Source organism: Choloepus didactylus, chromosome 1 (assembly GCF_015220235.1).
Source record: "Choloepus didactylus isolate mChoDid1 chromosome 1, mChoDid1.pri, whole genome shotgun sequence".
NCBI lineage: Eukaryota > Metazoa > Chordata > Mammalia > Pilosa > Megalonychidae > Choloepus > Choloepus didactylus.
The window spans coordinates 146,393,030-146,417,801 of record NC_051307.1 but is presented as its reverse complement, the minus strand read 5'-3'; the positions used below and the strand labels follow the sequence as shown (position 1 = coordinate 146,417,801).

General features: G+C 36.0%; 1 protein-coding gene across 4 annotated transcripts in view; it reads right to left on the bottom strand.

Moving 5' to 3' along the window:
• HLTF (helicase like transcription factor) overlaps nucleotides 1–24,772 on the bottom strand; it is a 75,212-nt gene continuing 50,440 nt past the window's right edge. For 3 of the 4 annotated variants that reach the window (XM_037842971.1, XM_037842978.1, XM_037842986.1), the window contains exons 24-26: nucleotides 9,839–9,919; nucleotides 6,875–7,046; nucleotides 1–248 (exon numbers count right to left, since the gene is read on the bottom strand). In XM_037842971.1, coding sequence (XP_037698899.1) covers nucleotides 6,894–7,046; nucleotides 9,839–9,919 — 234 coding nt within the window. In that variant the 3' untranslated portion in view covers nucleotides 1–248; nucleotides 6,875–6,893. The remainder of the gene's footprint in view (nucleotides 249–6,874; nucleotides 7,047–9,838; nucleotides 9,920–24,772) is intronic. The other variant, XM_037842994.1, reaches the window with a different exon arrangement.

Below are 24,772 nucleotides of genomic sequence, written 5' to 3'. Positions count from 1 at the left end.
TAAAAATCACTGTGTATTGTTTGCCTTTTTAATGTCACTGAGAATTGGGGCATTAAGAAAAAATTAAGTATTTAAGACTTGGCTTCTTAAATAAATTTATTACTGAGTCTGCCATGATTCGCTTTTTACTTGGCTCATTATTCCCAATGCAAAAATGTATTATAATCCATTGTTTGGATATCTCATTTGATAACTTATTTCTCTGAGTTTCAGATGCTGAAATTCAGTCTCCTTTAAGTAAAAACCATCTGGAAAAAAGGAAAGAGAAGAAAGGCTTAATATTTATTAGGTATTTACATCTCAATTCTCATATCAATTCTATGATACATATATACTATCTTCATTTTGCAGATAAAGAAATCAGAAGAAATGTAAATAACTTGCAGTCACAGAGTAATTCAAATTCTTTCACCTCTAACTCCATAGACATGCTCTATATTAAACAAACCTGGTAAGAAAAAGCAGAGACCAGAAAAACTTCTGTATATAACCGGAAATACAAAAAAAAAAAAAAAAGCCAGAAATCTGGGGAATAACAATATAGGAAAGCTTTGATTTTGTTTGCTATGAAGATACAGACAATGGCCTTGAAATAGGACTCAGAAAATACCTTTTACAAACAATTTCCTAAATAGGTTGCCTGAAACATAAAAATAAATGGATAAGAAAAAGTCAAAGGATAGAAATTTAGTTTTGAATTCTGGCTTGGACAAGATTTAGCTTTACAACAGACTTTTTTTTTTTTTTTTCCTGTTATCTTATATAGAATTTACCTTTTTCAGTTTTTACTGGCCCAGAGAGTAAAAACTTCTGTTATTTGACTATGCTATGATATTGTGATGTCCTCAGTGGCAACTGATTGTGCAGAGCTGCCTTATCCCTATGCTAAGAAACTATGTTCCCCTTTAAGTTTTTTAAATTTCTTTCTCAATGTCAAGTCTATTACCTACCACTTCTCACTACTGTATGTTTGCCTAGAACAGGAATAGGAAAAAGAGTTGAATGTCCAGTATTAGGAATTTTGAATGCTAATCCCTTTCTACTGAGTCAAGTATTTGGATTACCTGAAGGCTATTATTTTAGCTGGTCAGAAGCCTTTTTGGTGTCTGAGTCACCAGCTGAGACGAACAGAAACCTAGTCTTCAAATAAATGCCACTGCCTTTCACTGTGGTCATGCAATATGCCAACCAAATTAAGTATATTTTGGGAACTCTGCATCCATATCAGAAAATATCATAAGGTTCAAAGCTTTCTTTTTAACAAGTAAGAAAAAGATGTAAAAGCACCAAATTTGGGGGTTGCTGGGAGTCAAACATTATTATATTATCCTTTGGTGTTTATTACCTTTTGTCCTCTTTTTACATAGAAAAGGTCCTAAAGTTAAAAAAAAAAAAAAAAAAAAAGCTTACATAATTTGTTAATTTAAGTATATATTTAGTGGAAAACTATTAACTTGTGGAATCAGATATAGTGACAAGTTTACCATGGAAAATAGCAATATAATGTGCACAAAAGCTTCAAGTTATGAGCCTGGGAAGTCAGTGAATGAGGTTAGCCGATTTCTTTTCCTTCTCTGATCTTCCAAGAATATGCCTTAATTAAGGTGAAGTATGAACTTCTCTATGCAAAGCCACACAATTATACTGCAAAACCTTTTCCAGGGAGCCCAGAAAAATACCAAAGGTTAGTAAGATGTGTAAAAAAGCAACAGTAACTCAAATTACAAGAACATAAATTTTAGAGGTCATCAAAATAACCTTACTTTTTTATCCTCCGGGGCAGTAATGGGTATAGTAGCCTTTGGCTAGAAGACAAACTTGCCCACACAAAGGTCAAATCTATGCCTTTGGGGATAATCTCCATGCTTGATCAAGGTCTATGATTCATGGTTTATCTTAATTCCCCTTCCTTAACACCTTTATCTTCAAAAAGTATGTTGCCTCCTTCACAAGACTATTTTTCTCATGAAATATTTGCTGTTTTTTTTCTGACATATTATTGATAGTATAATTTTTAAAACACCTGCAATGTTGGTGATATTGTCTGACTATTCTACTTTAGTTTAACGCTATCTTTTGTTTTGTTGCTTTCTAGCTGTCATGTTTTGTTTTTTTCTCGCTCTCTTTTTTTTCTTTTGTCCCTCTACCTTCTTTGACTAGACCTTCTTTGTGGAAGAAATGGAGATGTCCTTATATAGATAGTGCCAATGGTGCTGAATACATAAATACGTGACTATACAGGCAACCAACGATTGTTTATACTTAGGACGGAATGTATGGTGTGTGAACAAAACTGTCTTTAAAAAAACAGGTTAATGAAGAAAACTTGAGGGCACTATATTCAGTGAAATAAGTCAGATGCATAAGGACAAATATTGCAGGATCTCACTGATATGAACTAATTATAATATGTAAACTCATAGACATGAAATATAAGTTACCAGGATATAGAACGAGGCTAAAGAATAGGGAGTGGTTGCTTATTAAGGGCAGAATGTTCAAATAGGGTGAACTTAAACATCTGGAAATGGATAAAGGTGATGGTAGCACGTTGTGAGAATAACTAACAGTGCTGAATGGTGTGTGAAGGTGGTGGAAAGGGTAAGCTCAGAGTCACGTATGTCACCAGAAGAGAAGTTGGAGATTAAAAGAAGGGAATGTATAAAACAGTGAACCTTGTGGTGGACAATGTCCATGAATAACTGTACAAATATTAGAAATCTTTTTCATGAACTAGAACAAATGTATGACAGTATAACTAGAAGCTAATAATAGCGGGACATATAGGAAAAAAATGTACCTATTGCAAACTATATATACTACAGTTAGTAGTATTTTAACATTCTTTCATCAACAGTAACAAATGTACTATATCAAAACTATGACTCAGTAATGGAGGGGGGTTGGTTGGGGGGTATGGGAGGATTTGAGTTTCCTTTTTTTTTTTTCTTTTTGGTCTTTATTTCTTTTCTGGAGTAATGAAAATGTTCTAAAAATTGGAAAAAAATTGCGGTAATGGATGCACAGCTGTATGATGGTACCATGGGCAATTGATTGTACAGTTTGGAGCTTTGGATAATTGTATGGTTTGTGAACAATCTCAGTAAAACAAACAAACAAACAAACAAATACCCGCAATGAACTATTAAGGAACAACCCCACCTGACCTCCCAACAAAGAAATATTAGTTTATGCATTCAGGAAACCATATCCTAGTTAATTTTATCTGCCTCTATTTTTAATAAACTACCATGCTGAAATGACTTCAACATTATCAGAAACCTTCCTAAAACATTAATCCATATCCCTGCCCTAATAAATAGAACACATATTTAACAATATATAATATCTTCCTGATGACTCAACATTACTTCTCATCACATTAACTGCTCTCTTGAAATTGTCTTAGCTGGGTGTGAAATGAGAAAAGCCATGCCCAGAATTTTTGTTTCATCCTCTGATATAAGAAATTATTTTGAATTTGCCATCTTACTAAATAAATTCCCAAAGTAGACCAGTTATTTTAAAGTTTTGATATTTGGTTCAGGTTAATGGAGGTGACTACCATGTATATTAAATTTGGCATGTTATTAAAATTATATCCCTTTTTTATGTAGAAATTAAATTTTATATTTAAGTAGAAATGGGTAAAAATTTGTAAGAAAAACTCTTAAGCAGGAAGGTTGAATAGAGCTGAAAAAGAGGTAAGGAATTCCCTGTTTTAACCATTAAATGATCTAACTGGGAATCATAAATCATTTATCCTCTCAAAAGGAGTAAGTTATGAGTAACTTAGCTGCCAAAAAAAATTTTATCCAGACATGCACTGCAAATATTTTTCTCCATTTTTTAGCAATAAGGCTTTCTATAGAAGACTCTTCTTTTTTAATTATCATAAAGAATGAATATATTACACCATGAAAGAAAACATTATGTCTGCTTACTGGGTTTCTAATCAACAGAAAATTTCCTCTTTGAAGTTGGCATCATTCCCATCATCATTCACAGCTATAAATATTTTGAGCTTTTTATTCAGACATACCACACAAATGAGGGACTAAATTCTACAATGCAGAACTTGTAAGGGAGGTAACTACATACTTATTAATGAATTAAATGAGGGAAAGCTGTTACTCTCTGTTGTATTATACCTTTTGCAAATATTTTAAAGTTAAAAACCTAAGGTTACTATCTGAGTAATCATTAATGAACTGAACACAAAGTTTGCATCATGTTTTTAATGAATCCAATCCAAATTCTAATGAATAGAACTCTGGTAAATACCATAAATAAATGAGAAAAAAAAATACGCCAACACCTTTGATATCCCTAATAGAAAACATACACTGCCTGAGGACAGTTTCATTGGTACTCTCTGGTAATATAATCAACTGCATAGGGTTATTTTCTTGGTTAACCATTTCCAATCTTAGAGCTGTAATTAGGGCAAAATCTACAATGATCCAGAATGTTTAGAAATACCACTATACGTATTTTCACAACTCCTTTTTTTCTTACAGATTAGGAAATAAAAATAATTGGAACTAATTCTCCAAGGCCAAGGCATTTAAAATGAACTTAAAAAATACATATACTCTGAGTTCTGAACAAGAAATTCAAGAAGTTAAATTGAGCAAAAATAAAGAAGGTGGTGAATACAGGTAAATTATTCTCAGTGAATCACTATACTTTTTATGTACTGTTAGTAAAATAAACATATTATCCTACACAGAAGTGTGAAATTTAATGAAAGCCTAATTAATTTTCCTTAAACAAAGAATAGTCATTAGAACTATGGAACTGAAGAAGCTAATAACATTATTGAAATATTTATTGATTTTAAAGTTAAAACAAAATCCAGTTTGAACCACAAGTAAGAATACAATGTCTTCAATATATTTCTAAAGCTATTATTCTACACAGAAATATAACAATTAACAGCATAGTATAATGCGAAGTTTTCATTCCAGTGGCTTATATATTTTCTTAGTATGAACTGAATTTTTTTTAAGACCATTTAACAGAACTGTACAAAAACATAAAGAGGTATTGTTTATATGACTTACCAAACTTACATTATGAATGTGTTTAAAAACACAACTTTGTAAATGTTCAGATAAAGAAGCAAACCAAGTCTTCACATTTACAGCAAGTGTGTAGGTTTGCTTTTTTAATTAAGGAGTAGATTGTGTTATTTTTTTACCAAAAAAAAAAAAATCTTTTTATATTTAATCCCAATAGATTATTGGTAGATAGAGACTCCACATATCCTATTTCATGGGATTCTGATCATAATGGGTTTTTTTTCTATATAATGCAGGTTGGGACCTTTATTCATTGTATCAGTTGACTAGTCCTAGAAGGTAAAGAACTTTTCTATTGCTCCTAATACTACTGGACCAACCCCAAATTATTATTCCTCTCTCATCCCTACAGAAATGCCCTTTAAGTTCTTTTTCAGCAGCCCTCTATGCCACCTGCTACCACTGAGAAAAGAGACTGGGAAGATTCTAACCCATTGTTCCATTGAAGCAGGAGACAAGGTACAGGGAGAGGAGGGCTTAAACTGGTGATAGACTTGGCATGTACTTTAGATGTGTGCCCTATAACACTAGGCTGCCTCCAATCCCCTCCTGACTTTCAGTCAAGTCACTTCTCATACTATAAGTAAAATCTCAAGTATTCTTAAGTCTGTATTATCAAACGAAGCTTCTCTTGTTACAGTATTTAATCTATTTTAATTAAAAAAAAAAAACAAAGACTTCCCTTAAGGCAAAAACACCACTGACTACCTAATCTGATCACTAAATTTATATCTAAAAATTTTAAATGTGATTGAGAGTCATCTAAAATTCTGTGGTAATTATTATAAATGTACTTATTAACATAAAAGGAAGAAAACGATGACCAATTCTACAGGTAAATATAAGGATGAATTACTGAAATTCCAAAATCAAATTCTGATTCTAAATATATATATAACAAAGACATTTTTTCATTAAGGATTAGGATATCTTTAAGAGTTGACACAATGGTCATCCAGCCCAATTTCCATTCTGATATGACACTTCCCTCATACAGTAGTTTTCTGAAGTATAAAAGTTCATAAAATTATTTCCTGAAAAAGCTACATAAATAAAAATTATCTATTTATAGAAATATCTATTTAGCAATTCCATAATTTAAATATTCAAATCAAATTGGGTAGAATTGGTTCCCTCCCACCTCCATATTCTGTATATACACCCTAAACATTAAGTTACATTTAAACAATGAAGTACCAGCTGACTAAAATGAAGAAAATAGTGCTATAACACAGACCCTAATTGTTTCATGAATATAAAATTGCAAGTAATTTGCTAACCTGGACTTTGGTCTCTCATTTATGGTTTGGTTCTGGAATGCAAATACGGTTTTTGAACGTCCAGTAAATCAATCTCTTGTATGGTCTATATATATTAATCATTTAAAAGGACTGTGAATCCATTGCATTACAAATGGGAGGCTTTGGTGAATAACCAAAAGTGTCTAACATAGGAAATAATTCTTTATTTGGTCAAAAGTATAAAACACTTGACCTTATTTCAAAATATGAAAAAGCTGAGTACTTGGAAGATACATGAAAATACTCAGCATACCTACTATGAAAAGTTGAATAAAAAGTAACTATTTTTTCTCAAAAAATTATTTTAGGCCACAGTATATAACGGAACTTATTGCTATTTGAAATATTGTTAAAAATAGGATCATATATAAAAGAGGTTATGTGTCAACAATACCTCTTTCCCAATAAAAAAATGATATGCCCCCTTTTGAAGACATACTCTCGAGGTCTCATTTCTAAAACTTCTGTATGTTATCTGACCAAACTGACCTTATCAAAATCCCACAAATTATATATCAATTAAAGTTCTGATTTCATTAATTTTAGCTTGTTTCATTTCATTAGGATTTGTCTTTTTTGTTCCAAAGGCTCCAGCTGCAAGTTCTCTCTTTGTGTTTTGTATTTTCAGCATATTTTCTTCAACAGAGTCTTTCACAATGAACTTTAAAAAGAAAAAAAAAAAAAAAAAGAAAAAGTTAAATCTGTAAGTACTTTTTAGGTCATAATATTTAAAATCTTTAATGTTTAAAAAAAAAAAACTCTAAGAAAACTAAGTTAACTATTGAGAAGCTAACAATATTGTCCAGAAAAAAAGCAATTTTTGAGACATGATGAGAATGTCAGTCTACTATAAAGGAATTTATTTGCTGACAAGCATTACGTAACTGTCAACAAAGTGCAATAGCCGCCTACTTAGAAACTAGTTTAGCTCTCATTTTTTTTTCAATATACAGTGAGAATATTTAGAACATGATATAATAACTAAAGCTGAGCACTGCTTTCCCCCATCAGTCAATCCTCATTAAGCCAGGAATAGAAGACATGTCTTCAACCTTATTAAGGGTATTTACCAGATACCTCACCAAGAACAACATGCTTAATGTAAAACTTTAGGTATTCTCAATAAAAACAGAAACAAGTCACTACTACTACTCAACACTGTATATGAGGTCCTAGTTACTGCAGTTATTAAAGAAAAAGAAACTGCATTATAAAACTTCACTGAAATACATAAAAGACCTAAATAAATGGAGGGAGATACTATTTATGTTCCTTGACAGGAACATTCTCTACTTACAAAGTAGACAGTTCTCAAATTCATCATAAATTCAATACAAATACAAATTCCAAGCCAGATTTAAAAAATGGGATTTGATAACCTAAACCTAAGGTTCCATACAAGAGTAAACAAAAGGAATCCAATATAATTTTCAAACAGGGAAATGAGAATATTTTGATCTACAAGATACCAAAACATACTCTATAAAACTTTAGTAATTACAAGAGTAATACTGTTCTAGGAATCAGTGAAACACAAAAGACTCAAGAAATAGACCTGTGTAGTATGTATGAATTAGTTTATGATAAAAACGACATTTCACATCACTGGAAAATGAGGATCGCCATTTTTCAAAAATGATGACGGAAATGGTCTTTATTTGAGAAAGATAAACTAAATGCAAAATAAAATCTTCCAAAAGAATTAGAAGTAAACAAGAGAACAGTTTTGTAACTTTGAAGAGAACATCTTCTGCCCTAAGCAAGACCTTAACCCAGCAGCTATACAGAAAAACGTTGACATTTTTTAAATCATAAAAATATTGAAAAATTAAGTTCAAAGGTAAACAAAAGACAGTGATAAATCATTTGCAATATACATAACACCCACTAGGATGATTATTTTAAAAAATAAAAAAAAGCAAAGTAATGTATAAAGGGCTCCTTTATAATAAAAAAACTATGTACTGTAACATAGTTCATACTCTATGAAAACTAGGCAAAAGATACGAACAGGCAAGTCACAGAAGAAATATTAATGGACAACAAATGTGAGATATGCTCAAGGTTACAAGTAATTAGGAAAGTACAAATTAGAATGGCACTTTTTGACCATTACATAAATTTCCATCATTCTCATAAAACCTATTTAGAAAGCAACTGGGCAGTCATCTAATAGGATTCTAGTTTTCTTACTTTATCCTAAAGAAATACCTTTATATATACACACAAAGATATATGTACAGTTATGCTCATTATGTTACTGTGTATTAGCAAAAAACTGGACTGGCTTTATAAATTATATCTGTATTATGAAATTATATCACGAGTGTCAAAAAGAATGGGTTTTAGCTAAATGTACTGATATGGAAAAGTATCCACCACATGCTGTTAAGGGAAAAAAAGACATCGCAGAGTAAAAGTATGATCCAATTTTCCTTTAAAAGAAAATCTTTTAAAGAGTGATATATACATAAATAGGAATACACGTAAATACAGAGAAAAGGACCGCTAAGAATGTCTTCATCTACTGATGGTGGTTTCCCCCAAAGAGAAAAATAAAACTATGATATTTGATTTTCATAATTCTATTTCAGTCTTTTATAATAATGTATTCATGCATTACTTGTGTAACTTAAAAAACAAACAAACCATAACCTAATTTAAAAATAGATGGTTTTCACAATGAAATACAACTTTACACCCACTAAGATGATCGTTTAAAAAAAAAAAAGTGAAACAGAAATTAAGTGTTGGTAAAGATGTGGAGAACCGGAACCCTTGTACATTGTTGGTGGGAATGTAAACTGGTCCAGCTGCTGTGGAAGATAGTTTGGTGGTTCCTCAAAAAACTTAAGCATAGCATTACCATATGACCCAGCAATTCTACTCCTAGGTATATACCAAAAAGGACTAAAAACAGATACGCAAACAAATACATGTATTTGTATCGAGAGCTCTAGTCACAATGGCTAAGTGGTGAAAACAGCCCAAACTGCCATCAACAGATGAATAAACAAATTGTGATGATACACACACACACACACACACACACACACACACACACACACACACAAACACACACAACGGAATATTATTCATCCATAAAAAGGAATGAAGCAATGATACATGCTACACCATGGATGAACCTTGAAAACATTATGGTAAGTTAAAGAAGCCAGACACAAAGGTCATATATTGTATGGTTACATTTATATGAAAAATCCAGAATTGGTATATCCACAAAACAGAACACAGACTGGTGCTTGCCAGCAGACATGGGGAGAGGGTGAAGTTGGGAGAAACACAAACTGTTTAATGGGTACTGGGTTTTATTTTGAGAGTGATATGAATGCTCTGGAACTAGATAGAGGTGTGGCTGTACAACAATGTAAATGTACTAAATGCCATTGAATTGTTCACTTCAAAAAAAAAAAAGATGGTTTAAAAACTCACTTTTGTGATGATAACTTCCTGCTTCTGGCCAAGTCTATGGCATCTGTCGAAGCACTGATCTTCAGCAGCAGGATTCCAGGCCTAACAAGAACATAAATTACTTTATTACTGTCTTGGTCTGTGAGTGTTATACAAAGTCCTTTCATTTCAGTATTATTCACATTTTCTGACTGAAATTCTGATACTGATATTACAAATGCAGTGGAAAAAAATATTGTTCACCACCCTGTCACTTTCCAACCCTGGCCTCTAGTATCTAACAGAGGGCCTGCCACATAGTAAGCACACAATATAAATATTTGTTGATTAATCAAAATTTTTTTATTTTAAAATAAAATAAATTGTTTGCCTAACAGAAGGAAAAAAGTTTACATATTCTCTTATATGACTTAATTTAGAAAAAATAGGCATTTAAAAAAGTTTTCCACTTTTGCTGGCCATTAGTTCTTTCTCTTTTACTTTCCTCCATTTGTGAAATGAAAGTACAAACCAAAGTTTTAGGAGTAGACAAGTCTTAAAAATTGTTTAAGACTTTTTTGTTGCAATTTTCTGTATCCGAAATCAGTGTGACTTCAAACTGAACTAAAAAACTAACATTAGCTAACACTAATTAGCATGATTGTGGGGAATATCTCAAATTGAAGAATAAAACAATGAAGCAATGAAAAGGGCAGAATTAGGAAAAAGTTCTTCAGTCTAGAGAGTAGTAAAGGGATTTTTAAAGGAAAACTAGAATATCATGAACTTTCTGGACAGAGACTGTTAAATTTTCTAAGAGTGGAATCTGGAATGGTTCTTGCAGCTGAAAAGAAGGTGCTATCGGAAAGGGAATATTTATCTACAGCAAAGAACTAGCTGAAAACAGAAACAAAACCACAGATGAAATGTAGATGACAGGTCTATAGCACTACTTATGCTTAAGTTAACTATCATTTTCTTTATCTTTTTTGAATTCTTTCAAGATCTAGAGAAAAAGGGAAGGCTCTGCTATTATTAACTTGCCGTAATTTGAGTTTGGGGTTCTTTTACAGTATGGAAGTTAATATTAGCTAACGATTCTTCCCAAACTGACAGATTTAATATTTTGTGAATATTTTTTATGTCACACTTGAAACTGTTTGGAAACTGTTATACCAACAATCCAGGTAAAACGTTCCTGTCTATTGCCTTTGTTTTGCTTAGGAACACAATGATGAGCTGGCAGTAAACATCAAGTATGACTATCAGGAATCCAAAAAATTTATCTCCTGATAATATAAAGCTGCTAGCTCCCATTTTCTTATGAGAAGCTCATAATGAAACATCAAAATACTGTACTATTTCTGAGCAAATTTTTTTTTTTTGACTGAATCTTAATCCTGGGATCTGGCTTTCGTTTCAAAGTTAGATACAACATTGAAAAGCTGGCAATTTCAATAAAAACAATTTTCTTACTATGAAATTGCCAAAACATTCTGTAAATCTTATAAATTATAACTGCTAAAGAGTTTATAGTCTATGATTAACTTTATAACACTAATTACTCTATTTTGATATTAACCTCTTACCTATCAGGTATTACAATTCTAAGAGAAAAGAAAGTACTTTGGAAATGTGTTCCAAAAATCAACTTCTAGTATATCATGTTAGTTAATATGCAACTTTATCTATAGTCAACAATAAATTTTTAAATAATAAATCCCAAAGAAGACTTAACTTCATCCCGGGTACCACTGCCAACCATGACATTAATGTGAACCACATTACCACCTAAATATGGCTCTATTGTAATCTTATTGGGAAGGCTACCCTCAGCTGAGAAAACAAGGCCTTGATATCATGGATATGCATCAATTAGGTTGCCTCATAACTCAAATGTCTCAGTAAAATTTCTACATGTTATGAATCTTCTGAGTTTTAGGCAGCAAGCTAAAGCCACCAATCTTAAATCTGTGAATGTACAGAAATTACACAGGGTTGCCTCTAGGCCAAATAATACCCAGTGCAAATTAAAAGCCATACTGACTCCAGTCCAAACAGCCTCTTTGTACAATTAGAAACGGTCCCCCTACAATGATACAACTCCAGATCACACTGCTTGGTGAGTAAAGTTCAGAGTGAATTTTAGTTCCCACTCTATCCCTACATCTGTACTGCTCAATCACAAGTGCAATATATTATGTAATAAAATTTACCCAGAACATTCTATGAATAGTACTTCTTTCTTAAGTTATGATGCTGGATGACCTGCATCTGAATCACCTATAGTGTATGTTAAAAATCCATGTTCCTAGATTTTATCTAACAATGCCCAAGTCTTTGAGGACAGAAACGGCATTTTACATAATTCTTATGCACATTAAAGCTTGAGACCACTAGCTCCATGAGGGTGGCTACTGTGTTTATGTTGTTTACATTGAGATTCCCAGTGCCAAGTACAGGGCCTAACACAAGGCTAGACCTCATTTTTTGTTGGCTGAATGAATGAACCACTACCCTAAAGCAATTTAGTTAACAGACACTTACTCTATACATGGAAGAAAAGTAGAAGAGCATTGGATATCACTTAATAACATGGACTCTGACCCTGGTTTTGTATTACTAGCTATGTGACACCAGGCAAGTTATTTAACTTTTCTGTGCTTCAATGTCCCCAAATGTAAAACAGGGATAATAACAGTATTTACCTTATAGGGAAGTTGACATATGCCAGTTGACATATGTAAAGTGCCTAAGAGAAAGACCTCAACATACATTTACTAAGTTATTATTATACATTTCTAAAGTTTGACAAGAATTTTCATAATCAATTATAAACAGGAAGGTATCTACCACAATGTGTTTTTAATTTTTTTTGAAGGAAATAACACACTTAAAAGTCTACAGAGGGTGTCCCAGAAGAAGGGAAAAGGGGCAGAAGGAATAATAGAAGAAATATTCACTGAAAATTTCTCAACTCTTATGAAAGACAGAAAATTACATAGTAAGTACAGTGTACCCCAAACAGAATAGATCCCAATAGACCTACTCCAAGACACTTACTGTTCAAACCGTCCAATGTCAAAGACAGAGAATTCTGAAAGCAGCAAGAGAAAAGTAATCCATCACATACAAGGGAAGCTTGATAAGACTATGTACAGATTTCTCTGCAGAAAACAGGGTGGCAAGAAGGCAGTGGTGTGATATACTTAAGATACTGAAAGAGAAAAACTGCCAACAAAGAACTGTATATCCAGGAACACTGTCCTTCAAAAATGAGGGAGAGATCAAAATATTTTCAGACAGACAAACACTGTGAGAGTTTGTGAATAAGAGACCACTGCTACAACACTAAAGAGGAGAACCTAAGATGGCGGCTCGATGAGACAGGGCAAAAAAACACCTCCATGAAAAATACTGGATAAAAACCAGAAGGTGACCCAGAATACTGGTTTCAGTGATGCACCAGCTGGACAAGATCTGCTAGAACCACAGGGGCCGTACACTTGGTGAAACTGGGAGTCTGCATTCTGAAACGAGTGAGTAAGCTGGCTGAAAGACCCGCAATCGTGCTGCAGTGTGGAGAAGCCGGGGGTTGGTGTTTGGAGACGGACTGGTTCTTTTTTTTTTTAAAAAAAAAAAGGGAAAAACCCAGGAGCGGCTGCAGTTGTGACAGTGGGAACCACGCAGTGCAGCACAGCAGGAGCGGGCTGAGCCGGCCTCTTGGTGTCTGGCATGGAGGACAGACCACTGCTGATTCCCTCAGGGCCAGGGGGCAGAGGGGAGAGCCAAAAGGAGAAAGAAACCCCACTGCTTGCAGCTGGCTCCCCAGCGGGCTCGAGCCACTCCTGCCCGGGGCCGTGCCCACAGCTCAGAGCAGCGCCAGCTGTCCCGGAGCTGGGAAGGAGGAACTGTGTGAAGGAGGGGGTTGAGATGCGCCATTCAGCCATCTTTGCACCATGCGGAGAGCGCCCCTGCACGGCCTGGCGGCCCGGGACTTCCCTTCAGGGATGGCGCGCACTTGTGACATAGCACAGCCTTCCCTCAGCAGAGGTCCTGGAAGATCACAGCTGAGAAGGGGGGCCCGCTCAGAAAACCCAGGGATGCTACGTCAATGCTGGTGGTTTGGGGGTCAGCGACAGAAAGGGTCTGGGGCAGAACTGAAATGAAGGCTTAGATTCTTCCAACAGCCTTGAATCTCCAGGAACACCTGGGAGGTTTGAATATTAAAGCTGCCCTGCCTCCCTAGCCACCCGGACACACGCCCCACATTCAGCGCGGACGGCTCCAGCAACACACCCAAACTGAGTTCACCAACTGAACCCCACAAGAATCATTTCCCCACACACCACAAAGACAAAGATGAGGAGAGCTGACTGGAGGGATACAGGTGACTGGCAGACACCATCTGCTGGTTAGTTAAAGTGTAGGCCACCAACTTGTATTTCTGGAAAATTAGATTGGCATTTTTTTTTTTTTTTACAACTTGAAAGAACCCTATCAAGCAAAGCAAATGCCCAGAGGCCAAAAACAACAGAAAATCTTAATGCATATGACAAAACCAGACGATATGGAGAACCCAATCCCAGACACCCAAATCAAAATATCAGAAGAGACACAGTACTTGGCACAATTAATCAAAGAACTACAATCGGGGAATGAAAACATGGCAAAGGATATAACAGACATGAAGAAGTCCATGGCACAGGATATAAGGGACATAAAGAAGACCCTAGAAAACCATAAAGAAGACATTGCAAGACTAAATAAAAAAACAGAAGATCCTATGGAAATAAAAGAAACTGTTGGCCAAATTAAAAAGACTCTGGATACTCATAATACAAGATTAGAGGAAGGTGAACAACGACTCGATGTCCTAGAAGTCCACAGAACAGAAAATGAAAGAACAAAAGAAAGAATGGAGAAAAAAATTGAAATGGATCTCAGGGATACGATAGATAAAATAAAACATCCAAATTTAAGACTCATTTGGTGTCCCAGAAGGGGAAGAGAAAGGGAAAGGTCTAGAAAGAGTATTCAAAGAAATTGCCGGAGAAAACTTCCCAAACCTTACACACAATATAAATACACAAAGCATAAATGCCCAGAGAACTCCAAATAGAATAAATCCAAATAAACCCACTCCAAGACATATTCTGATCAGACGGTCAAATACTGAAGAGAAGGAGCAAGTTCTGAAAGCAGCAAGAGAAAAGCAATTCACCACATACAAAGGAAACAACATAAGACTAAGTAGTGACTACTCAGCGGCCACCATGGAGGCAAAAAGACAGTGGCATGACAGATTTAAAATCCTGAGAGAGAAAAATTTCCAACCAAGAATACTTTATCCAGCAAAACTCTCTTTCAAATTGGAGGGAGAGCTTAAATTTTTCACAGACAAACAAATGCTGAGAGATTTTGCTAATAAAAGACCTGCCCTACTTCAGATACTAAAGGGAGCCCTACCGACAGAGAAAGAAAAAAAGGAGAGAGACATAGAAAATTTTAACAGACATATATAGAATATTACATCCCAGGTCACTGAGACACCCATTCTTCTCTAATGATCACGGATCTTTCTCCAGAATGGACCGTATGCTGGGGCATAAAAACAAGCCTCAATTAAAAAAAAAAAAAAGAAGAAGAATGAATTTGTTTAAAGCACATTCTCTGACCACAATGGAATACAAATAGAAGTCAATAACCATCAGAGACTTGGAGAATTCACAAACACCTGGAGGATAAAAATGAGGGGGAGATGAAAACATTCCCGGATAATCAAAAGCTGAGGGACTTCATCACCAGTAATCAGTCCTGTAAGAAATGCTAAAGGGAGTTGAGCAGACTGAAAGGAAGGGACACTAAACAATTGACTGAAACTACATGAAGAAATAAAGATTTCCAGTTAAGATCACATGGTAAATATAAATACCAATACTACTGCATTTTTGATTGATAACTCCACTATTTACTTCCTACAGGATCTAAAATACATAAACTGTAATGGTAAATCAGTGGTTTTGGACTCAATGTAAAATTTGTAATTTTTCACAAGAACTACATAAAGGTGGGGAAATGATGGAGTACAGGAACATAGTTTATGTGTCATATTGAAGTTAAGTTGGTATCAAAGAAAAACAAAATTGTTATAGATTTAAGATGTTAAATTTAAGCCCCATAGTAAACACAAATAGTTATCAGAGAATATGACCATAGAGATGAAAAGCAGAGTAGGGGTTCCGAGAAGTGGGGGAAGGGGCAATGGGGAGTTAAGAAATGAGAGTAGGGTTTCTGTTTGGGGTGAAGGGAAACTTCTAGAAATGGATGGTGGGAAGGTGATAGCATTGCAACATTCTAAATGTGAGTAATCCCACTAATGGAATGCTAGGGAGGGGGTGGAATGGGAAGATTTAGGCTATATATATGTTTCCACAATTAAAAAAAAAAAAAGTCTAAATAGAGGACACTTAAATGCCAAGGATGATCCTGGATGGGATCTGAGGACGGAGGAGAGGAGGCTCAAAGGGACACAGATGAGTCACACACACACACACAAAAGGAAATATAGAATGTAAGCTTTGTATCAATGTTGAATTTCTTGAACTTCTTAGCTGCGCTTAAAGAGATTGCATAAAAGAATGTTCTTCTCCATGGGAAAGGTATATGTAAATTATATTGTTTGTTCAAAGATATGTGCAGCTTGCACACATGTTCAGAGGACAGAGCAATAGATGATGGATGATAGACAGGGAGGGAGACAGGGAGGGAAAGAAAGAAATGGTGGTGTGACAGGATGTTAAAGATGGTGGACTGGGGTATCGGGGGAGTTGGGTTGGGGTATGATGGAGTTCTATGTATCGGGTTTGTACTGTTTTTGCAACTCTTCCTGTAAGATTGAATTTATTTCAAAATAAAATAGTAAATTAGAAAAAAAAGTAATACACACTTCAATTGCAAATTTAGGAAATATAGAAAAATACCAATATGGAAATAAAAGTTATCCATAATCCCACTATCTAGTGAAAACGATAGATTTCCCCCCCAAAAAAAGAAGCACAGAGAGGGCACTGGAACCAGAAGCTGAAAGCAACAAGACCCAGGAGCAAAGGACCAGCAGACACCAGCCATGTGCCTTCCCACGTGACAAAGGAACCCCAGACGCCAGAAGCCTGTTTCCAGAGTCCAGGTATCATCCTGTTGATGACTTAATTGGGACATTTCATGGCCTTAGAACTGCAAATTTGTAAATTAATAAATCCCCATTGTAAAAGCCAAAAAAAAAAAAGAAAGAAAGAATTAGTACCAATCCTGCTCAAACTCTTCAAAAAAATGGAAGAGGATGGAAAGCTACCTAACTCATTCTATGAAGGCAACATCTCCCCAATACCAAAGTCAGACAAAGATACTACAAAAAAAGAAAATTACAGGCCAATCTCTTTAATGAATATAGATGCAAAAATCCTCAACAAAATATTCGCAAGTCAAATCTAGCAGCACATTAGAAGAACTATACACCACAACAAACAGGTGGGGCTTATTCCAGGTATGCAAGGCTGGTTCAACACAACAAAGTCAATTAATGTAATACACCACATCAATAAATCAAAGCAGAAGAACCACATGATCATCTCGATCGATGCAGAAAAGGCATTTGACAAAATTCAACATCCTTTCTTGATGAAAACACTTCAAAGGATAGGAATAGAAGGGACTTTCTCAATATGATAAAGGCAATATGTGAAAAACCCACAGCTAACATCATACTCAATGGGGAAAGGCTGAAGCCTTTCCCTCTAAGATCAGAAACAAGACAGGGATGCCCACTGCCACAACTGTTATTCAACAATGTGCTAAAAGTTCTAGCTAGAGCAATTAGACAAGAAAAAGAAATAAAAGGCATCCAAATTGGAGAGGAAGAAGTAAAATTTTCACTGTTTGCAGATAACATGATTCTATATGTAGAAAATCCAGAAAAATCTAGCAAAGCTAATAGAACTAGTCAATGAATACAGCAAAGTGGCAGGCTACAAGATCAACATGCAAAAATCTATAGTGTTCCTATACACAAGTAATGTGCAACAAGAGGAGGAAATCAAGAAAATTTTACAACAGCAACCAAAAGAATCAAGTATTTAGGAATAAACTTAACCAAGGCCACAAATTACCTATATAGAGAAAACTGCAAGAAACTGCTAAAAGAAATCAAACAGGACCTAAAACAATGGAGGAACATATCATGTTCATGGATTGGAAGAGTAAATATAGTTAAGATGTTAATTCTATCTAAACTGATATATAGATTCAATGCACTACCAATTAAAATCCCAACAACTTACTTTGCAGAAACAGAAAAACCAACAACCAAATTTATTTGGAAGGGCAAGGTGCACCGAAGAGCCAAAAATATCTTGAGAAATAGGAGCAAAGTGGGAGGTCTCACACTACCTGACTTTGAAACATACTACAAAGCTACAGTGGTCAAAACAGCATGGTATGGCATAAGGACAGATATACCAACCAATGGAATCCAACTGAGTTCAGAAATTGACCCTCACATCTACAGACAATTGATCTTTGATAAGGCAGTCAAGCCAAAGCAACTGGGAGAAAGCAGCCTCTTCAATAAATGGTGTTTGGAGAACTGGATATCCATATCCAAAAGAATAAAAGAGACTCCTATTTCACAACTTATACAAAAATTAACTCAAAATGGATCAAAGACCTAAACATTAGTGCTAAGACCATAAGACTCTTAGAAGAAAATGTAGAGCAATACCTTAAAGATCTTGTGATAGAAGGTGGTTTCCTAGACCTTACAACCCAAAGTGTGAGAAACCAAAGAAGAAACAGACAAATGGGATCTCCTCAAAATTAAACACTTTTATACGTCAAAGGACTTTGTCAGAAAAGTAAAAAGGCAGCCTACGCAATGGGAGACAATATTTGGAAACCATATATCAGACAAGGGTTTAATATCCAGAATATATAAAGAGATCCTACAATTCCACCACAGAAAGACAAACATCCCAAGTGGGCAAAAGACATGGACAGACACTTTTCTGAAAAGGAAATACAAATGGCTCAAAAACATATTAAAAGATGCTCAACTTCACTGGCTATTAGGGAAATGTAAATCAAAACCACAATGCGGTACCATCTCACACTTACTAGAATAGCCATTATCCAAAAAAAAAAACAGAAAATTACAAGTGCTGGAGAGAATGTAGAGAAAGAGGCACACTTATTCACTGTTGGTGGCTACGTGGAATGGTGCAGCCTCTCTGGAAGGCAGTGTGGCGATTCCTCAGGAAGCTAAGTATAGATTTGCATATGACCCAGCTATTCCATTACTAGGTATATACTCAGAGGAACTAAAGATAAGACAAGAACAGACATCTGTAAACTGATGTTTATAGCGGCATTCACGATTGCCGAGAGATGGAAATAGCCCAAATGTCTATCAGCAGACGAGGGGATAAACAAACTCTGGTATATACACACGATGGAATATTATACAGCTGTAAGACAGAACAAAGTAACAGAACATATAATGTAGATGAACCTTGAGGACGTTATGTTGAGCGAAGTTAGCCAGAAATAAAAGGACAAATACTGTATGGTCTCACTAATATGAACTAACATTCATGAGCAAACTTTGAGAGTTAAAAACTGATAACGCAGGTTATTAGGAGACAGAAAGAGAACAGAGAGCGGGCATTTGATGCTGAAGGACTACAGAATAGATCCAGAAATAGCATAACACTTTGTGATGGTAGCACAATATTATAAGTACACTGAACAAAGATATCTGTGAATAAAGCTGAAAGACGAAGACTAGGGGCATGTATGACACCAGAGGTAAAGACAGATGATAAAGACTGTGACTGTAAAACTTAGCAAAAACTAGAGTGGTCAATGAATGTGACTAAATGTACAAATATAAAAATGTTTCTACATGTGGGAGAACAAATGAATGTCAACCATGCAAACTGTTCAAAAACGGATGGTATTGGGGAAAAAATATAATCAAAGCAAACTGGAGTCTATGGTGAACAGTAACATTGCAATACGCTTCCATTAAATGTTAACAAAGGCAGTATACCAAAGCTAAATGAGTATGAAAGGGGGATATAAAGGAGGGATATGGGATTCTTGGTAGTGGTGGTATTGTCTGATCTTAGTATTGTATTGTATTATATATTTTATTTCTCTTTTTACCTTTTTTATTATTCTTTAAAAAATTTTTTTCGAAATAATCACTATGTTTAAGTACTGACTGTGGTGATAAATGCACAAATATACAAAGATACCATGAACAACTGACTGTACACTGTGGATAATTGTATGGTATGTGAATATATTTCTATAAAATTGCAGGAAAAACTATAAATAGGGAAAAAAGTGCTGGAGAAAACATGGAGAGAGGGCTATACCTATTTTCTGGAAGACAGTGTGGTGGTACCATAAGAAACTAAGTATGTGGGTGTCATAAGGTCCTACAATCCCATTATGGGGTATATACGTGGAGGGTCTGAGAGCAAGGATATGAATGGACATCTGCACACCGGTGTTTATGGAGGCAGTATTCATGATTTGCAATGGGTGGAGGTAGCCTAAGGGTAATCGACAGATGACAGAATGGTGAATAGGGGGTATGGATACAATGGAATACTGAGCAACTGTAAGAAGGAGGGAAGCTGCGAGACATGTAACAAGGTAAATGGATCCTGTAGACAGCATTTTGAATGAAGTATACCAGAAACGAAAAGACAAACATTAGAATGCCTCACCAATATGGACTAACTACAATCTAGTTAGTCAGAATTGAATCTGAGAGCATAGCTTATGAGGGGAATGCTTATTGTAATGGTCCTTAGATTGTAAGTTCTTACAGCAGTCACACCTATTCCTGAAATGTAGTGGCTATTTCCAACTTCTGAGATGCTGATCCCTTTGTGTATAACCTGGTTGGTCTCTGGACCTTTGGGTATCTGTGTGACACCTGAAACTCAGAGCTAGAGCTCCGCAGATATGATGTCAGTATTAATGCATATAGCAACTGTTAAAAAAGCTGAAAAAGAGTCCAGACTTCAATTAGAGATATGAATGAAGCAGATCTGGTTAGGACTAAGCAAATTGGGCCAAAGGGTAAAGGACAATACTGTGTTTTAAAACTTCAACTTCCATGTGAGACCAAGGGAAGAGATGTTTATTTGGTGCAGGATCTGTATATTCTGTAGTACACTAAATAATTTAACTTTTACGGTCAGTTTATTCAAACACCATAAATACATGTAACTTTGAATAGGAAGTGAGATTTGGTAGGTTTTTACAGGTTAGTGTTATATAGCTATACATCCCAAAATAATTTGGGCAGACAATAAAAATGTATATTCAGGGCCCCTCAGAAGAGCTGGGAGAAAATGCAGAAATGTTGGGCTTCCCCACCTGGGTTGTTGCTGATGTTCTCACAAACAATGAGGACTGACGGTCTGCTATGCCGAGCCCTCTATCTTGGGGCTTGCCCTTATGAAGCTAAGCCTCCTTATAATTGTGCCAAAGGAGAGGCTAAGCCTACTTATAATTATGCCTCCCAGAGTATCTCTTTGTTGCTCAGATGTGGCCCTCTCTCTCTAGCTAAGCCAACTCGGCAGGTGAACTCACTGCCCTCCACCCTACATGGGACCTGATTCCCAGGGATGTAAATCTCCCTGGCAATGCAGGATATGACCCCCGGAGATGAGCCTGGACCTGGCATTGGGGGATTGAGAAAAACTTTCAGTGGCTGAGAGATTTCAAATGGAATCAAGAGGTCACTCTGGTGGGTATACTTATGCACTATATAGATATCCCTTTTTAGATTTCAGTGTATTGGAATAGCTAAAAGTAAATACCTGAAACTATCAAACTGCAATCCAGCAGGCTTGATTCTTGAAGACAATTGTATAACTATGTAGCTTACGTGGTGGTGACTGTGATTGTGAAAACTTTGTGGATCGCACTCCCTTTATGTAGTATATGGATGGATGAGTAGAAAAATGGGGACAAAAAATAAATGAAAAATAGGGTGGAATGGGGGGATGATTTTGGTGTTTCTTTTTTACTTTTATTTTTTATTCTCATTTTTATTATTTCTGGTTCAAAAATAGATTGGGAGAGGAAGGGCAAGATGGCAGCATAGAGAGGAGAGGAAGCTAAGTAGTCCCCCGGGAACAACTACAAAAAACCAGAAACAACTAGTAAATAATCCTGAATAACTGCGGGGGGACAAATGAGACCGTCCACTCATACACCAACCTGAACTGGGAGGAATGCCCGAGATCACAGCATAAAATCTGTAAGTAAAACCTGCGGATCCAAGTTGTGAGACCCCCGCCCCCACAGCCCGAGCTGCAAAGCCTCGTGGTGCCAGAGAGAAGCTCTCTCCCAGCAAGCAAATATAGCTCAGCTGAGCTCCAATTGGGGTTTTAAGTAGCGAGTGTGAACTGCTCACTACAGGTACAAATCCCCAAAAACCAGACAGAGGCTTTGGGTGACGACTGACCTTGGAGAGCCGGAGAGTCACCTTGGACTAGGTCTGAAGGGGACTATCTGTTTCTTTTTTGGCTCAGTGGAGAAAGCCCCAGTCATTTTCAGTTTCCAGGGCTGTGACTCAGAGAAGGGTGGAGACAGCACAAGCAGAGAGATACCACTGAAACGCTAATGGCCTCCCCCTAGGGGGTCTATCTTCTCCAAGAGGAAAGGGGTGGGGCCCTTTCCATTCGGACCCAGAACCCAGAGCCTGGGGGAACACGGCCATACCTCCTCACACTAATCAAGAATTATAGGCTAACAGGCATCACCTGCTGGGCAGAAGAGCACAGTAACCTGAGGCATCACAGGGTGGAGCAATTTTCTAAGACACCCTCAGGGAAACCAGATACTGAATATTTCTTCCCTCTGGGACCTGAGCCTGTTCTGGTCTGGGAAAACCTGATTTGGATAACCAAGGAAACCATGCCTAGACAACAGAAAATTACAACCTACACTAAGAAAAACGAAGTTATGGCCCAGTCAAAGGAACAAACATACACTTCAACTAAGATACAGGAATTTAAACAACTAATGCTAAATCAATTCAAAAGTTTAGAGAAGATATTGCAAAAGAGACAGAGGCTGTAAAGGAAACACTGGGCATATATAAGGCAGAAATTGAAAGTTCAAAAAAACAACTAGTAGAATCTATGGAAATGAAAGGCACAACAAAAGAGATGAAAGACACAATGGAAACATACAACAGCAGATCTCAAGAGGCAGAAGAAAACACTCAGGAACTGGAGAACAAAACACCAGAAAGCCTACACGCAAAGGAGCAGATGGAGAAAAGAATGAAAAAATATGAGCAACGTCTCCGGGAACTCAAGGATGAAACAAAGTACAATAATGTACGTATCATTGGTGTCCCAGAAGGAGAAGAGAAGGGAAAAGGGGAAGAAGCAATAATAGAGGAAATAATGAAAATTTCCCATCTCTTATGAAAGACATAAAATTACAGATCCAAGAAGCGCAGCGTACTCCAAACAGAAGAGATCCGAATAGGCCTATGCCAAGACACTTAATAATCAGACTATCAAATGTCAAAGACAAAGAGAGAATCCTGAAAGCAGCAAGAGAAAAGCGATCCATTACATACAAAGGAACCTTAATAAGACTATGTGCGGATCTCTCAGCAGAAACCATGGAGGCAAGAAGGAAGTGGTGTGATATATTTAAGTTACTGAAAGAGAAAACCCACCAACCAAGAATCCTATATCCAGCAAAGCTGTCCTTCAAATATGAGGGAGAGCTCAAAATATTTTCTGACAAACAGACAATGAGAGACTTTGTGAACAAGACACCTGCCCTACAGGAAATACTAAAGGGAGCACTACAGAGTGATAGAAGACAGGAGTGCGTGGTTTGGAACACAATCTTGGGAGATGGTAGCACAACAATGTAAGCACACTGAACAAAGATAACTATGAATATGGTTGAGAGAGGAAGGCTGGGAGCATGTGAGACACCAGAAGAAAGGAGGAAAGATAAAGACTGGGACTGTGTAACTTGGTGAAATCTAGAGTATTCAACAACTGTGATAAAATGTACAAATATGCTCTTTTACGAGGGAGAACAAGCAAATGTCAACCTTGCAAGGTGTTAAAAATGGGGAAGCACTGGGGGAGGGATGCAATCAACATAAACTAGAGACTGTAACTAATAGAATCATTGTATTATGCTTCCTTTAATGTAACAAAGGTGATATACCAAGGTAAATGCAGATAAGAGGGGGGGATGGGGAGGCATGTTAGACACTTGACATTGGTGGTTTTGTCTGATTCTTTACCCTACTTTGATTTAAGGTTATTTTTCCTTTTGCTGCTTCCTAGCTGTCATTTTTTTTTTCCTCTTTCTTTTGCCTCTCTACCTTCTTTGACTCTCCCTCCTGCCTTGTGGAAGAAATGTAGATGCCCTTATATAGATAGTGGTCATATCATATATATCTATATATGACCATACAGAGAACACATAAATATATGACCATACAGAGAACCATCAATTATTTACTTAAGATGGAATGTATGGTGAGTGAACAAAACCATATTAACCATATTAAAAAAAAAATGGGTTGATGACAAAACCTCGAGGGCAATATACTGAGTGAAATAAGCCAGACACATAAGGACAATTACTGCAGGGTCTCACTGATAGGAACTAATTATAATATGTAAACTCATAGACATGAAATATAAGGTACCAAGATATAGGACGAGGCTTAAGAATGGGGAGTGGTTGCTTAGTATGAGCAGAATGTTCAACTAGGATGAACTTAAATGTTTGGAAATGAACAGGGGTGTCGGTAGCAAGATGTGAGAATAACTAACAGTGCTGAATGGTGCGTGAATGGGGTGGAAAGGGGAAGCTCAGAGTCATATATGTCACCAGAAGAAAGTTGGA